Below are 14338 nucleotides of genomic sequence, written 5' to 3' on the forward strand. Positions count from 1 at the left end.
ACAAATGATTTTAATGATAGGTAAGCAATAGGTAAACATGTGTAGAATGAATAGTAGGCAAATGTTAAGTAAATGATGCGGCATCACCGAATGCCACTGCTCCTGATTTGTGGCTTCCATTCTAGCCTAAGGCTAGGCTCTGTAGGCTGACTAGCACTTGTTGAGTTTCACTAGTAAGTAGACCAGGAGGTAGGTAGGTGCAAGTAAATAATTTCATATTCACGTAACAATGTATTTGTAACTGCAAAATTGTCCTGGTCAGTCAATAATATGAAATAGCTAAATTCCAAAAATTTGAAGTATGAACCAAAGGGGAAGGCACTATTACATCACACATGATCACTGAAACACTACCAGTACCATCTACCACAATGACTGAATCTGAATGTATACAACGGTATGGCCATTCATTGCAATCAGCATGCGCTATGGGTGTTGGACTCATAAATTGTCTTTTTTGTGACTTTTAGAAATCACTTTTGACTAGTTGCAATGTTGCATACCTACTTGCAGCCTAGCTATAAAATTTAGTGAGCATGCTCTAAGAACTATAATCTTGACATCATATTTCTTTCATTAACAACACAATGATATCAAGGTTTATTTTTAGCACAAAGTGGCACCCTTTGCTAATCCCAGCCAAGCATGTAGACAATAGAAATTTCATAAAAACAAGATGGTGTTATCATAATTAAAGTTTTTTTTGTTGATTCCCAAACACACGCCAATCAAATTAAGCTACCAGTTGGGCAGGACTATTGAAATTAAATGCCTCCTGTGCGCTGAAGCAAAAACTGCCCTCCCCCATTTCAGTATCTCCAGATCCTTGTGTGGTTTTGCGCATACCTAAACAGTGGACTTTGAATTCCCTTGAAACACTCACAAACAAGGATTGGGTTTGAATTATGATCATGAGCTGCATTGATTATGTTTATGCTTGGGCTTAGTTGGCTTTTAGAATTTAGAGTGAGCCCACAGCACAATCATTCAAGAAGTCAATCTAAATATAAAGGAATGAATTTTGATCGAAGCAAAACAATTTACAAGGGACAGATCAATCACTTCCACACAGCAAGCAGAATGAAAGAAGTAAACTTACTGAAACTAATGTAACTGTAAGATGATACGATGAATCAACTTCATAACAATATCACTCAAGAGTTAAAAATAAAGTAAGAATGCAAAGTAACCATTAGAAAGAATTTACATAATTAGCCAGTTAACATCTTGAACAGAGATGAGAAATTACAGTAATGACAACAAATAATTATTTAATTTACCAATGATGTAGTAACTAACTATGCTCATTGCTCACTAATATTAGATCAACAGTCAATCCCACCACAGCCCACTCAGTGGATTGGAATTTTCCTGTAATCCTATTTGCTATTGAAGTCAGCCTAATTTTCTGCTAAAATCTGTCTTATTCAGATGGATCCAAAGTTTAAAAATGTCATTACATTCATTATCTTGCTGCCTAATTGTACACTACTATAATGAATAACACTGTTGACAATTAAGTAGAATTTAATTCATCTGGCAAGAATCTTGCAGTTTCCTACGGGGAGGATATATATTCAAAGCTCTATTTGCAGCTTGCAAGGTAGATTTATTCCATGCATGCCAGGCTGCCACTCAGTGCTCTCAGACTCAGACAATGATGCGGTGAAGGTGAGACTGAATCACTGGGTCTCTCATTCTCATGGCTCACCAGTGCTGGCACTGGCAGTGCAACCTTAGCTGAAAAATTAGGCAGAAACCACCCATGAATATGACAAAAATTCCTGAGAATCTTGATGGTATAATATTGACATGTTAATTGATATTTTCAATATTAATATTTAAGTTATTAAGTTAAATAAATAAGTTAATATTTAATATTATTATTAATAATGAATAATTTTATTAATAGTAATATTAACATATTAAACCTTACAAACATATTCAGGAGAGACGAGCAGAGACCCAACCCCAGTCCTAGTCCAGTGAGTGGCAGCGGAGGGTGCAGCCTCTGACACAACTCAAGTCTCAACTACTTTAACTTTGTCTTGCTCTTCATTCAAGATTGCTGATATTGGAGTCAGGAGCATCCATGATCATGATGTCTACAGGAACTTTGACACCAATTATTGCAAGAACATTCCTCTACTATTTCTTTCTAGAGAAGAAATTTGTTCTCACAGAAGATTGGAAGCCTCATGGCATTAAAATTGGAGACCAGGGAGATTCCATCTCAATCTCAGAAGTACTTGATATCTCAACAGAGATCACTGTGAAGGATGGCCCAGAGTGCACCAGAACTGAAGAGGACGATTTTTGGATTGCAATAAGTTGTGCTGCTGTTTACCGGGTGGCTCACTCCAATGTTAAGGGCGACTATCGCCAAAAAGTCTGGAAAACTTGTATGGCCTCGATTGCAGCCAACTTTCCTGGAAGTGATCGACCAACAATCACTCAACCTCAAAATTTGACCCCCTTCTCAAGTGACGTTCAGACCCCTTACCTTCTTTCTGCCATCGACATGATTATGTGCAGGTTTCCAAGACATCCCATGTCTCGTATTCGGGTTGGAACCCAGATGTGGCGGTGGAAGAATTGTGATATTCTCTTCACTATACAGTACATTAGCCGTCAGTTAGGACTAAATAACAATGAAAACCTGGTCGCTTGGTGTAAACACACAGGAGCGTGTAATGAATTCCGCCGTCTCGCTGAATCTGAAGAAGACACTGATCCTGAGGGATATGTACCCTATACTAGGGGGATGCAATTGTCACCCATGTCTGTGCTGTCATCCACTGCAAACCCAGACATCCACTTGTGGGCCCACACAATGGGAGTCCTGTTACATAGAGATAGGAGCATTAATGCTCGTGACTTGGCGGGTTCGGATCATGCTACCATCTTTGAATGTGCCTTGTTTACCGTTTATGCGCTCATAAATAGCATGCATGCAGATTTTCAGATCTGCTTTGTTAGCGCCGAATCAGAGTACAGCGTGAAAGATTTGAACAAGAAGATGCGTGAAAACCTGGCTAAACTTTCCCAAGTTGATGACAGCGCTCCTCCCGAGTTTCGTCAACCACGAGAGAAAGACCGTTGTTCATGGTGGGCGTGGTACAATGATCAAGGAGGTGCTGCAGTTGCAAAAAAGTGGGCCAAGGCAGAATTACGGAAAATCACCAATGTCCGACGAGGAACTGTGGGAGAGTGGTTAAGCACTTACAAATTGTGAATCTCCTGATTGCTATAACAGATACTAGAAGAAAAATTTTCACTGTTCCCGTTTCTAGTAGTCAGCCTTAGTCGAATATGTACGAAGTTAGCGTTCCATTAGCCAATAATTTGAATGTTCAAGCTACTACTCGCGTAACTATGGGACGCTTACTGCTATTGCGTCAGGATCATGTTTAATCTAACGTGGGGATCAGAGCCACGTCGCTCGTCGTGTTTTGTCTAACATACCCTCCTATGTCAACAGCTTCCTGGAATGCCACCAAATAAATCTCGCTGATAAGATGATTCGTGATCCCTAAGTAATATAATCATATTCATAATCAGAAAGTTTTGCGCAGTAAAGTATTATTAGGTAAATTATTTGAGAAATGAATTCCGATTTCGTTGCACGCATTGTATTTAACTCATTCCTTGGTGCTCGAGCTAAATGAATATGTAGAATATTCTTAGCGCAATGTACGATTTTTGTCATTCGGATCACAATAAATATATCAAATTAGTAAGATTATCCAGGAAGACCTATTACTACCCAGCCTGTTCTCAAACTGGCGACGCGCAACATCAGTCATCAGAACATCAAGTGCCGCATCGCTCAGATGTTTAATTTGTCAATATCAGAGTGTAAGCCAGATGAAGTAATAGATGTTCAAAACATTACTGGACGTATGCATTTTTAATCCTCCAAAAGCCTGCTAGACCTTTTTTATGGTTTATATATGGCCTCCGATTAGTATATTTGAATTCTTAAAATTAATTACTACATTAATTCACAGTTTTTGATCAGACATTTTCTACCTACAGAACTGATTAACATTTTTTTTACTCGTAATAAACGACCAAAATCTGTGAAATTCAACGTTGTATAATAAAAAGCTCCAAGATTGATTTAATATACTGGAAATTCGACTTCTTGCAAGGGCTGTGGGATTTCGCGTTCCTAGGGGGATTGTTCCTGAGCGCCCCACCGCTGAGCTCGCGGTGTCTGACTGCAGGTCTCAGTTTTGGGGTTAAGTTATTATGTAGGTAGGATTCCTTAAATTTATCTTCTCTGTCTCTCTCGTGCGGGCGGCCGACGTCCCGTGTAAGCGACCTCTTGTTCGAGTGTCTTAGTTTCTGTTGCTTTTCACCTGTCCCTTCTTGTCACTTCATCTCTTTTGAGATGCTAACGCTGCTTCTTTCGAGCCAGCTTCAGCGGGCTGGACATTGAGACCTTCCGTCCTTTGTGGGTGATGAATAATTGAGACCTTCCACCTCTATGGTGATGTTCATCTTGACTTTCGGTGCGAGATAGCTTAATAGCTGAAGCGCTAGTAAACATTTGGCACCTGGTTTCCAAAACGTTTCTATTAGAATTGCTATTTACTTTCTGAAATTTACTTTGATATTGAATTATCAGTTATTTTGCAATTTGAGTCATTTTATTTTAATACCAGTTGCGTACAAACAACATCTAAATTTTGTTCAATCTTTGAAATGTTTAAAATAATAATGAGTTTGATACTTAGCGATTCTATATTTATTTTGGACTTGGAAGCGCTCGTGTTACAGTGATCCTGAATACTCATTCATATTACCACTTCATGGGACTTGCCTTTCAAGCCTGGAATTATCCTTGTTGCACCTCTTCGAATATTTTCTATTAAATTTTTGTCCTTTTCAAATCTCGGTGACCACACGACGTTTCCAAACTCTAGATTCGGGCGCACGACAGCAACAAACATCAGTCAGGCGTACTCTTCAGCGCCGACATCACTAAAGCCATCACTCGGACTGATGTGTTCAGTTAGAACAGACAGAATGGCTCCGCTTATCTAGTGCAAGCATGTATAGATGAATATTGAAGCATTATTTATTTGACTATCTTGTGCGTCGCCACGAGGAGTAGGAGATTGTGGGGGTTCAGTTTTAACCTTCCACGTTTAATTTGTTACAGCTCCATCTCAGAGAACGTTCATGGCGGGATTGAAATGATAATGTGGTCCATTAATGTTTATTATGATATAAGGAGCTCACAACGTCGGTATCCGCATTTATGTTTTGAATACGACAGATTAAAATTAGAAGAACAGGCGCGATAAAAAATTGGTTGGCTAAAATGAGCAGCCAACTTACCTTGAGTCAAGCGATATTCAGAGGTGGGCAGGAGCGCGCTACATGTAGCGGCCGCTTACATTTTCAGTAGCGGCAGCGGTAGCGGCGCTACATTTAAGCAATTGTAGCGGTAGCGCCCGCTACATTTAGAGCATGTAGCGGTAGCGGCCGCTACATTTCAAAGTAGCTAACGCTGCCCGGCTCTGGCGATATTAAGACGTGACCTGCTTGATGATGGCGGCCCCGGGACGAACAATGAGACCGGGGCACGTGGTGATGACGAGGTGTCAGGGGCACGTGGTGATGACGAGGTGTCAGGAGCACGTGGTGATGACGAGGTGTCAGGCGCACGTGGTGCGTTCAGTAGCTTGGAGTATACGAAGTGGCGAGACACACGAGACGTTGAGATGCACGTGGCGTTGAGAGATGCACGTGACGTAGAGATGCACGTGGCGTTCAGAGATGCACGTGGCGTTGAGAGATGCACGTGGCGTTGAGATGCACGTGGCGTTGAGATGCACGTGGCGTTCAAAGACACACGTGACGTTGAGATGCACGTGGCGTTCATAGACACACGTGACGTTGAGATGCACGTGGCGTTCAGAGACACACGTGACGTTGAGATGCACGTGGCGTTCAGAGACACACGTGACGTTGAGATGCACGTGGCGTTGAGATGCACGTGGCGTTCAAAGACACACGTGACGTTGAGATGCACGTGGCGTTCATAGACACACGTGACGTTGAGATGCACGTGGCGTTCAGAGACACACGTGACGTTGAGATGCACGTGGCGTTCAGAGATGCACGTGACGTTGAGATGCACGTGGCGTTCAGAGATGCACGTGGCGTTGAGAGATGCACGTGGACTTTCACGTGTTGTAGTAGTGATGTTACGGGGGCAGCAACCATGTGACTTGTGATGTGCTGTGCAGTGGAATTCGGTTAATATTGAACACACGATTTGAGTTGCACAAGTATGCAAGTTAGCACGAGAGCTTAAGGCTGGCATTCAATGACTGAAATTAAAATCCTGCACTTTCCCTAGATTGTGTGGAGCTGTTGGTAACGAGCTTCTCTCGAACCATTATGTATCTGCGGAAACTAACGTGTAAGATAGTAGCACGACTTGTCAATATGTATTTTGTCCTCGTCGGGCGTAGACCTTATAGCCTGTGTTTACTATCTGTGGTGTTCAGTGGTAACGCTTATACATGGTGCCCCGGTCTTGAACTGCTTCTGGAATGGCTCAGTATCGCGCTCCCGACCAGTTGAATTTTGATGAACCAAAATGGGATACGTGGGAGAGTTGCTTTATGACCTTCCGGAAAGTCATGAAGCTGGATAGCGATTATGACGAGATTCAGGTCGCTAGCCTGAAATACTGCATGGGTAAAGACTCGGAAGATGTCATGAAAACCTTCAGTCTGACAGTGGAAGAACAGAAGAATTTTTATACTGTACTTGGCAGGTTCGACGAATATTTTAAGCCTAAAGATTGAGGCGACATTTCCAGCGTAGAAATCAGTTAGCTGGCGAGTTCGAGGAGAACTATTTTAGAGCCCTTTTTGTGTTGGCGGAGGATTGTGAATTCGGAGCGGCAAAGAAGAGCGAATACGGGATCAGTTCGTCTCAGGTACAGCCGAGACGCCTGTCGGAGACCACCACTGCCGTGCTTCGAATGGACTATCATGATCCCTTCCCTGAAGAACGTAACCTACAACACTTCATGACTGAAACATTATCAGCCGCACGCCACCAGACAGATCACATCCATTGAATTAGACCAATCAGCCCACAGGAAAATAAGCCTGACGTCGTAAGGTCCAGCGTCGGCTGCCAATACACGAAAAATTATTACGCCACCCGGACGGAGCGCGCCGGAGCCGTCCGTATCTGTCCCGTGTGTCGAATCAGCCTACGGTCGAACGGCCACGCGTCGTACGACGATAAATTTTGGAACAGAAATATGCTATCTGAAACCCAACCCCAGATGCTGTGAGCTAAAAGTTACGTAATTAAGCGAAGCTTCGGAAGTCACTAGCCGACGGACGATAGATTTTGGAACAGAACTATGCCTTCTGAAACCTAACCCCGGATGTTGAACTAAAAGTGACGGTCTGGTGGTGCACGGCAGGATGCATGCAGTTCGATCGCCTGCTGAAGACCACAACTGCCCTGGATGTAATGGACCATCATGATTCCTGCCTTCCGGAACGTAGCCTTCAACACTTCGAGCCGTCCGTATCTAGGCCGTGGGTCGAACCAGCCCTCGGTCGAACGGCCAGTTGTCGAAGGACGATAAATTTTGGAACAGAACTATGAGCTGAATGATGACAAGTGAATGATACAGGGCTATCAGCTCTGTCGTTAGGACACTGCAATTGGGGCAGTCTGACAGTGGAAGAACAGAAGAATTTTGATACTGTACTTGGCAGGTTCGACGAGTATTTTAAGCCTAAAGTGAATATCATTAGATTGAGGCGACAGTTCCAGTGTAGAAATCAGTTAGCTGGCAAGTCCGAGGATAACTATTTAAGAGCCCTTATTGTGTTGGCGGAGGATTGTGAATTCGGAGCGGCAAAGAAGAGCGAATACGGGACCAGTTCGTCTCAGGTATAGCCGACGAGAAGCTGGCAGAAAAGCTAGAGCACCTTTATCTCTCTAATCGGGACAAATATGCACTAGATCTCGTCATTGAATATACGCGCTCGTATTGCGCCGTGAGAACCGGTCGACGCCTCGTGAAAGAAGATAAACTAGCAGAAGGTATTTTGCGGAAGCGCTTCAACCAGACAGGGACAACCTGAAATGTTCCTACTGCGGCTTCGTTCATGGAAAGGGTAAATGCAATGCGTATGGGAAGAAGTGCCACAACTGCGGTAAATTGAATCATTTCGCCAGAATGTGTCAGAACACGCGTACCACGACAACTTGCGGGATAGGTGAGCGCGGCAAAATTTGGAAGCCCAGAGGCAGAGTCCAGCATATCGCCGTCGTGGCGCAGGCTCGTGAAGACCGCAACGACGACACCTTCTTTTTAGGTGAATGCACAGTTAAGAGCATAGAAAAATGGTTTGTGGATCTCGGCCTGTTTACCGACTCTTCTTATAAGATAAGAGTAAATTTTAAAATAGACACAGGAGCCGACGTTAGTCATTTAGCCTATGACGATTTTCTAGAGCTCTGACCTAGACCTGTTTTAGCAGTGACACAAAAGAGATTACTTACTACTCCTAGCCGCGAATTGAAGGTTTCTGGGGTTTGTCAGTTTTATATTTTGCATAAGGGTGAAAATTTCCAGGAATCATTTTATTTGCTCCACCTGAAAATAGGACTAACAATATTTTGAACAGGGCAGCCTCTGTGGCGTTGGGATTAGTGAAGTTGTTAGCAGAAGTTCATGAGGATAGTTCAATGTTTGGGTTTGGCACCTGGTATACAACTCCGGTAAAATTCTACTTCAAGGAAAATTCAATGCCATATGCCGTGAAATCTGCTAGGAACATCTCCATTCCATTGCTGGCACCCGTTAAAGACGCCCTCAGCAATATGCTAAAAGAAGGTATAATTGAGTAAGTAGATACTCCAACAGAATGGACAAGTCCAATGGTTCCAGTAGTGCGCTCGGGTAGCGAAAACATCGGAAAAGTTCGCATCTGCGTTGATTGTAGGAAGTTGAATAGCAGTTTGACGAGAGAACAGTTCCAGATCCCTACCTTTGAGGAGTTGTCTTACAAGTTATTCTGTGCGAAATATTTTTCAAAACTTGATGCAGCCTCAGGATTTTATCAAATACCTTTGGACACGGGCGCTAGAGATTTTACTGCATTTTTGACTCCATTTGGTAGATTTAGATTTAAAAGACTCCCCATGGGAGTTAATATTGCATAATAATAATAATAATGTTATTACAGCTCTAACGAATGAAACGCAACGAGAGAAATTTGCTAGGTAATGGGCCCAAGCTGAGCAGTTCAGTTGCTAGATAGCAGTTCGCGTTGCAGTCAATATAGATAGCAGTTTGCGTTGCAGTTGCTAGGTAGCAGATAGCGTTGCAGTTGCGAGGTAGACGTTCGCGTTACTGTCACTTGGTAGCATGCATAGAACGTAGTTTGAGGGCGAATTAATAAGTTATGTATGCTTGGAGGTGTTGAGAAGGCGAGGAATATGGATCAAGCGAGGTAGAGCTTATAAGACGGCATTGTTTCTAGACAGTGGCACCGAGCGCTGTTTGCCATGAACTAAGGTGAGCCTATCGTGGGGGAGGAATTCGGCGCCCTGTACGGCGTAGGAAAACTATGCATGGTTGCAAGGATAGAAGGATCTAAAATTCGAGCCAGAGAGGTTCTCTTGTTACGGTCACGCGAGCACGGTTTGCACTCTGCGGACATCGTAACTTCACGTCAAGGGCTGGTCGCCTCGCCCGTTTTCGAACATAAACGGTCATTCAAAACTCATCGATACAGCTGCGATTTCTGAAAGAAATACAATCAACAAGTAATGACAACAACTTCGCTACATTTCTGCAGGGCCAACATCAATGCGACGGCCGGGCCGGCAGTTATTCTATTGCTAGACAACCCGAGAAGCAAATAGAAGCGCAGCGATTATACATACAGCCGGCAGCCCATTCAAGTTACGTCAAAAGTTCGGTCAGACTCATCAGCCGCAGTACCGCCACGAGTTGGCAGCAACGTCACGCAAGTGGAAACCATCACAACCATTTTAAAGTACGGCCGTTGACAATTACGGTCAGAACTACAACAGCGGTGCGGTAACTCGGTACAATACGACCGTCATTACTGCAGAAAGCCTTCGTGATTGTTAAGGCCACGGCATAGCAATCGTACCACTCCACGAGATCGCACTACGGGTCAACCTTTCCTGGGTGAGCACGGTAAGTCAAACAGCGGTTAGATATTTATAATTTAGGACCTGTTGATTTAATTCTTTGATAAAGAAGTAACAGCGATGTTTCCATAGCAATAAATATCGAGTTCTAAATCTATTTACACGTTACATTTTTGCAATAGTTATTTGTCAACTTGGGATGTGCCTTGACTTTCGCCAGTTTAATTTTACCTGTAAAAATGTTTCATTTTGACTCTTATTTGCCTAGATCAATTCTTAGAAAGCCGTTAACGCCTTGTTGACGGTCTCGGGCCAGATACGCTACCGGTACCAATATTAACGTATGTTCAACGCACTAGAAATGCGAAAAGTGTTACGAATATTAAGAAAAAGTAATAATAATAATAATAATAATAAATTAAACAAAGCCAGTGTTGCAGAGAGATTGGAATTAATTACTGGAAAGTACATTCTGAGGATTTTGATTAAAATAAATAATACCGTTTTCGTGTCTATCATTTTTCACATGTAGTTCTAGCCTCAGAAGTTGGAAATTATTTTCTTTATTTTTATTTATTATATTATGCCCTTTCGATAGTCCCGATGATATTATGCCCTCCCAGTGATAGTCCACATTATCTACTAATTCAGAAGTACTGACGCGAAGGACAGTTTTAATGAAATCATTCCTTTTAATTAAGTGCTACAGAAAGATAAACGAACTCTTCTTTTCAAATCTGAGAATGTGGCATAGACCAGACCTGGAATTATCCTACGTAACAGTACACAAGCCACACAGTAGGGCTTGAGTACTATTGAATAAGCGCTTTATAATGACGTCTCGGACAAATTTACGGCCGGTCTCCCCGGCCGCGAGATGAAACTTGGTACACTTATTCATTAGGACCTAACGGTGATGTTTAGCTCGTGAAAATTTTTGAAATTTCACCTTTATTCGTGAGTTATATGGCGATAAGTTGCGAAATTCGCAGTGAAGAAGACATTTCTTTCAAACTACTTTACAGATTTCAACGAAACTTTGAATATACGAACCTAACCTCCCAACGGTGATATTTAGCTCGTGACAACTTTTTCGATTTTGCCTTCGTTCGCGAGTTAAACGGAGATGCGGAACAACGACCGGCATATCTCGGGCCAATATTTAAACTTGCTTTGACCATTTACGTATGGCTGTTTAAATCACGAATGAGGGAAAATGGAAGAAAACTCGCGAACGCAGGCAAAATCTAAAAAATTGTCATGAGCTAAACATCACCGTTGGGAGGTTAGGTTTTTATATTCAAAGTGCTGTTCAAATATGTACAGTAGTTTTGAAGAAATGTCTTGTTCACTGCGAATTTCGGCACGTATCGCCATATAGAATAGAATAGAATAGAAGTGTCGGCGTTGAAGAAATAGGCCCATGGCCTGTTGCCGATTCTTGAACTTTTCGTGACTTGATTCGCAAGGGATCCGGCCTTTGGAACCCGATCATAGAGCTACGTACGGCTTCTTGTACGTAGCTTCCCGCGCAAATGTTTTGATAATACTACCGCTAGAGTTACTTCTTCATATCAGCACTTACGCCACACGTAAGTCGCTACGTGTACTTAGCGATGTTTTGATAATCCGGCCCCTGGTCGCCTCGCCCGTTTTCGAACATAAACGGTCATTCAAAACTCATCGATACAGCTGCGATTCCTGAAGTCCTGCATGATGGTCATAGTTCTGCGTGATGGTCATAGTTCTGCGTGATGGTCATAGTCCTGCATGATGGTCATAGTCCTGCATGATGGTCATAGTCCTGCATGATGGTCATAGTCCTGCATGATGGTCATAGTTCTGAGGGCCGCGCGACTGGCAAGGCTTACGGCTGCGGTCCAATGTCTTGCGCATGCCACAATGGCACGACGCCACGGCGTGTAACACTGGCGCGACGCCACGACGTGCAACAATGGCGTGACGCCACGACGTGCAATAATGGCGCGACGCCATGGCGTGCAACAATGGCGTGACGCCACGGCGTGTAACAATGGCGTGACGCCACGGCGTGCAACAATGGCATGACGCCTGCACGGCGTGCAATAATGGCATGACGCCACGGCGTGCAATAATGACGCGACGCCACGGCGTGCAACAATGGCATGTCGCCACAGCGTGCAACAATGGCATGACGCCACGGCGTGCAACAATGGCATGACGCCACGGCGTGCAACAATGGCATGACGCCACGGCGTGCAATAATGGCGCGACGCCACGGCGTGCAACAATGGCGCGACGCCACGGCGTGCAACAATGGCATGTCGCCACAGCGTGCAACAATGGCATGACGCCTGCACGGCGTGCAACAATGGCATGACGCCACGGCGTGCAACAATGGCATGATGCCACGGCGTGCAATAATGGCGTGACGCCACGGCGTGCAACAATGGCATGTCGCCACGGCGTGCAACAATTGCATGCGCAGAAGCCGGTTGTTAGAAATTTCCGATGTTCTTAAGTTGTACATTTTGAGTTCTTTTTCTCCATAATTATTGTGAGGTACGGTATGGGTTTGTAAATAGTGAAAAGATCGATGGTGAAAAGATCGATTTAATTTTGTTCCGGCAGGAGTGTGAAGCTATTTCTTCCTGTTTTCTTTACTTAAGTTCGAGTGATCACTCATTGTGTTTCGTTTTATTTATTTTTGTTGAAAATTTAAAAATTGCGTGTTCGCGCTTTCTTCGATTAGATGGGGGGCCGACTCCAGAGCTATAATTTGGCTTAGCCTCTTCTTATGGCTCGACCACTTTTACTTTTAGCTTCTGCTTATTACTAGAATAACTTTAATATTTGTTCCGAACATTTTGGGAAAGTTTGGAGCTTTCCTATGATAAAGTTATTTGATAATTTTGGAATCTGCCCTCCCTTTCTTTCACCGTCATTATTTCCCTTTACATGGCCTCTTAAAATTACAGCTTATCCACTTGCTGGCACAAGATTTTATTAAGGTGGGTATAAGGCCGTTGCTAGTCTGATAAAGTGCGAAAGATATTTAAGCTCGCAGAGCTTATATTTTTTACCATTTATTTTAGTCATTTCCTTTTTTGTACGACTGAATAACAGCGGATCTGGCGGGACACATCTTTAGATCTTTTGGTACCCTCAGCTATATATGGTTTATAATTCAAAGATCCTCCTGGATGTTCAGGGTGTGTAAATTTCTCACTGCTATGCGTGAATTTATTGAATCTTATTGCGACATTAGAATAGTAATATTGTTTTGCCAAATTGTAAATTGAAACGTTAATTACTTATTTCACTGTTATGTTGAGCCGGGTTTATTCGTCTGTACAACGTCGACCAGCCTGTATTTAACACGCTAGTAAGCTTTATTTTATTGGAACTTGGTTCTTTTCAGAATTTTCTGTGAATCGTCAGCTTTAATAAGCTATTGGACTTTGTTCTTCTGATCAAATTCTAAAATAAAGCTTCATTTCTTAGGTGCACACCACGCAGAACTTTCCCTGTGAGATAAAAAGACGCAAGCTGCTACTTCAACTCACTTAAAACTTAAATCGTTCGAATCAAAATAATTGATGAACCACATTGATGAAGCACATGTTATTGCAATAATGAAGCGCGCGAAATTGCAACAATAGAAGGTTGCAACCATCATCAACTCGATCTATAATAAAGTCTCTCCTGTCGCGTTACAATAAACAGCAGTAACAGCAGCTGTAGCAGCAGCAACAGCAGCAGCAGCAACAACAGCAACAGCAGCAGTACGATGTACCCACGATAATAATATGAAAATAAAGTAAGCTGCAGGGGCTGAACGTTCAACGTTTTTATTGTACACAACTGCGAATATCCAAGAGGTTTACGCGTTGTCTCACTGAGCGTAAGAGCGCTTCAGTAAAGAGTGCGTTTGAAAAAAAAAACAAAATTTCGTACTGAAATATAGTTTAATGTTTCATTCACTCAATAATCAGTTTTATTTTGCACACGAATCGTTTACCTGACAAGGAATGTTTTTATTCAATACTTTTCAACCAACATCAATGCGCTTGTAATAATACGGAAGCTCTTTTCCTATGGAAAAAATAAAAAAATTAACAATAAAGGCGTTCCTATAGCCACGCCGTGGCATTGATCAGAAAAAATAGAAGTCAAG

At 42.8% G+C, this 14338-nt stretch overlaps 1 protein-coding gene across 1 annotated transcript; it reads left to right on the forward strand.

The window, feature by feature from the left end:
• Positions 1 to 2111: 2111 nt before the first annotated feature.
• LOC108670326 lies at positions 2112 to 3899 on the forward strand (the record flags this gene model as incomplete). The annotated part of the gene is given in 1 exon segment (XM_018157791.2): positions 2112 to 3899. A coding segment is annotated over 1 exon segment (1124 nt), but the record flags the coding sequence as incomplete, so codon positions are not given.
• Positions 3900 to 14338: the final 10439 nt, after the last annotated feature.

Source organism: Hyalella azteca, unplaced genomic scaffold (genome assembly GCF_000764305.2).
Source record: "Hyalella azteca isolate HAZT.00-mixed unplaced genomic scaffold, Hazt_2.0.2 contig13831, whole genome shotgun sequence".
Taxonomy (NCBI): Eukaryota; Metazoa; Arthropoda; class Malacostraca; order Amphipoda; family Hyalellidae; genus Hyalella; species Hyalella azteca.